Source organism: Aptenodytes forsteri, unplaced genomic scaffold (assembly GCF_000699145.1).
Source record: "Aptenodytes forsteri isolate BGI_AS27 unplaced genomic scaffold, ASM69914v1 Scaffold161, whole genome shotgun sequence".
NCBI lineage: Eukaryota > Metazoa > Chordata > Aves > Sphenisciformes > Spheniscidae > Aptenodytes > Aptenodytes forsteri.
The window spans coordinates 126,618-129,797 of NW_008795023.1; the positions used below are offsets into that span (position 1 = coordinate 126,618).

Genomic DNA, 3,180 nt, shown 5'->3' on the forward strand with positions numbered 1-3,180 from the left:
ATTATTACTATTTTCCCTTCCTTTTCTGTCCTATTAAACCGTCTTTATCTCACAACCCACGATTTTACTTTTTTTTTCCAATTCTCTCCCCCCATCCCACTGGGGAGTGAGCAAACAGCTGGTGTGGTGTTTAGCTGCCTGCCAGGTTAAACCACAACACATATTTTCAACATACATGTATTTATATAGACACATATCTAACGGGTACACAGCTGTCGCTTAATTCAGTTTGTGCTCAAAAACAATGAAGAAGAAAACCTAAAACTTCTTCCCTACTTTTATTTAAAAGGTTTCCATAGCTATTCTACCACAGACCAAGAAAACTCACATTAATTTATTAAGGATTACTGCAGTAACAGTTGATGAAAAGTTTTCTTTTCCAAGCATTCTGCAAAGTGTCATATTAATTATACATGACATAATAGAAATACTCTAATACATCTTCATTATGTGTTACTTGAAAAAAATTAAAATGCTTCCATGGGAAACAAATTCTAAATATTACTCTTAGCTCTTCAGCATTTTTAACAGTAGACCTTGTGAAACTTCACAACAACCTCTTTTAATTTTAGGATAGGAATAAAACTCTCACCTTCACCAGCAGAAATACAATGAAAGAGAACAATTATTTTTCTCCTTACCACTGCAATTCCTCTCCAAGCTTCTCTGAGGAATCTTCTGGCAGCACTTTATACATATCATCTTCTTCAAGCTTCCGTTTATGGCCAATAATAAATAAGGGATTCAACCACCTATTTAAATACAAATTATTAATAAACTGATCAGCAGACCAAGACAGTAATTTCTTTACATATTAATTTAATTCTTTTACCCCTTTCTTCCCTCCTCTTCTCCTGCGTCACTGAACATCCACACATTTTACTGCACTTTTCTCTTACCTAACAATTAAGTCACCCCCATTTTCCAAATGGGAAAGCATTTCATGCCCCATAGCACCTTACTCTCAGGCATCCAGACAGTCAGCACAACTCTTCTTGGCCTTTAGGCAACTGTTTTCTTACAGTGTTTCCCTATATTTAAGGAAAATTGGCATTCATTTAAATATTTAGGAAAAAACAGAACTTAATCCAACTATTAAAATATTGACAGAGTTGTAAATAAAATTGTAATACGTATTAAAAGACATTTTTTGTAACTAGCGTGGCTATTTATTTACATGGGGAAAAAATTAACTTCTGTTCAACTGCCATCTTGACAAATATTAAAGGTCAGCAATTTAAAGACAACCACTCAAATGTAAAAATGGGTAAATAATGGATTATTACTAGAACTGATCTTAGCCATGTTTGGAAATATAAACAAAAAGCACACTGTCACAGCATGTAGGTTCAAAAAAGGAAGATATTGTCTAACAGCTCAATTTCCTTAGCGGACAGATTTTTAAAAGCTCAGTATTTTATGAGAGCGCTTTGAAAACAAATTGTAATAGCACTACTGTAGGTTTGTTTGCAAAGGCAATATTTTGTTAGATCAAATAACACTGTCAGGGAACAGTAAGACTAGCTTTTATGCACCTATATCCTTCTTCAAGCCTGAAACATAGGTCAAGGAGGTCCAAACAGTTTCAGCTGTGCTCCACAGAGCAGATGTATGGCAGAAAGCACAAAAGTGACTAAGTTGTTCATGAGATGGAACAAAAGAGAATTAACAACTCTGAAACATCCATGGTTTAGTGGGAACAGGGCGGGTAGGGAAACTGCAGTTTGCCACTTAGTTTGTCTCTACTGAATCCATGATACTTGGTTTCCACGAGAAGTGCGGGTTTTGGCTCTCAGGCTTGTTTCCTACAAGTACTTTCTCAGATGGCCAACACGATCAGAACCAAGAGGTCAGGGATGGACCTGTTTTGGAAAAAACACTCGCACTCATGGCAAGATGTTTGTCTGATGTTGATTGCCTGTGAAAGTTCATAACTGCTGTTTAGTTTCTGATGCTTAATTACTCCCTGACTTCACCAACACAGTTTTTAAAAGAGCACCTGGTGCACTAGGTGAAGTGTATTATTTTCTGGAAGGCCAACATGTGAGAATTCAAAACTGGAATGGTTTACAATGAGGGCATTTATTTATTCACAACCACAATGGTGGTTATGAATACAACCAGCTTTGCATTTCCTGCTCGGGCATGTTCCAATTTAATTTTGTATACACTGGCTTATGAGAAGTTTGTTGATTAGAGAAGGTGGAGGGGCAGACTGAACCCTAGAAGAGGGGGCTCAGAGTTTTTTCAAAGATAGAACTGTTGCAAAAACCTTTTTCACAGGCTCTGTGGCACAACTGCATGTAACAAATGGGATTAATAGTGCTTCTCCTTCACTACTTAGCGTGTTAGCACAGTGTTTGTGTGACTCATTCAAAGATTAAGTCTCTATTCTATCTTTAGAGTAGCATCTCTGATGCCTAACAGCCCTTTTTAAACTCTTGGAGCAAGTACTGAAGACAGTTTACATATCATACAGATCAAGTTCTCTATGTATGTGAAAGGTACAATTAGAAATAGAAAGTACTTGTCAGACAAGTCTGTTCCTTGAACTGTATGGCCAAATAGCATCACGGCCCAAATCGCTGCCACAACTTCCCTACAGCTCCTGACCAAATGTCTTGAAGATCAATTGCTCCAACCAGCAGAAAAGCTTCTGCCTGGTTTGACACAATGAACCTGTTCCATTGAAACATTTCTTCTTCGGCCTCAGTTCTTGCTGCCGACCACAGGTAAAAAGCAGACATGAAGCAAATAACCTCAAGGCCATTCAAACAATTTCTGCCTGCTGGACGAGAGAGCCTCTATTTGCTCCAGGACAGACAGTTATGGGAAAGATCTGCAGACTTCACTTGACTCATATGGCTGATACCAAGCGTTCCTCCTCCTGCAACATCAGTATTAGCCTACAGTGTACTCCATAAACAAGTCACAGGTCTCCTTTCCGACAGAGAAGGATAGAGGAGAGAACAAGTTATCTTCCCCAACTCCTTTAGCATGAGAATCAGGATGAGGCAGCCCTTTCAGGAAAATACAGAGATAAGTCCTTCTCACATCTATGGAAATGGTTACAAGATTCCACTAGCTACCGCTGCCAAGGTGGTGAAAACAAAAATCTTTCCGACATTTAACTTTAACAAGGAGCATAAATAGGATATTTATTACAGAATCACAGAATGG

General features: G+C 38.1%; 1 protein-coding gene across 1 annotated transcript in view; it reads right to left on the minus strand.

Annotated features, from left to right (window-relative positions):
- Window positions 1–952, minus strand: part of ABCC4 (ATP binding cassette subfamily C member 4) — a gene marked incomplete at its 3' end in the record, with an annotated part of 120,726 nt that extends 119,774 nt beyond the window's left edge. Inside the window, 2 exon segments of the mRNA XM_009275812.1 lie at window positions 642–752; window positions 900–952. Of these exon segments, the coding sequence (XP_009274087.1) occupies window positions 642–752; window positions 900–952 (164 nt within the window).
- Between the last annotated feature and the right edge of the window lie 2,228 nt (window positions 953–3,180).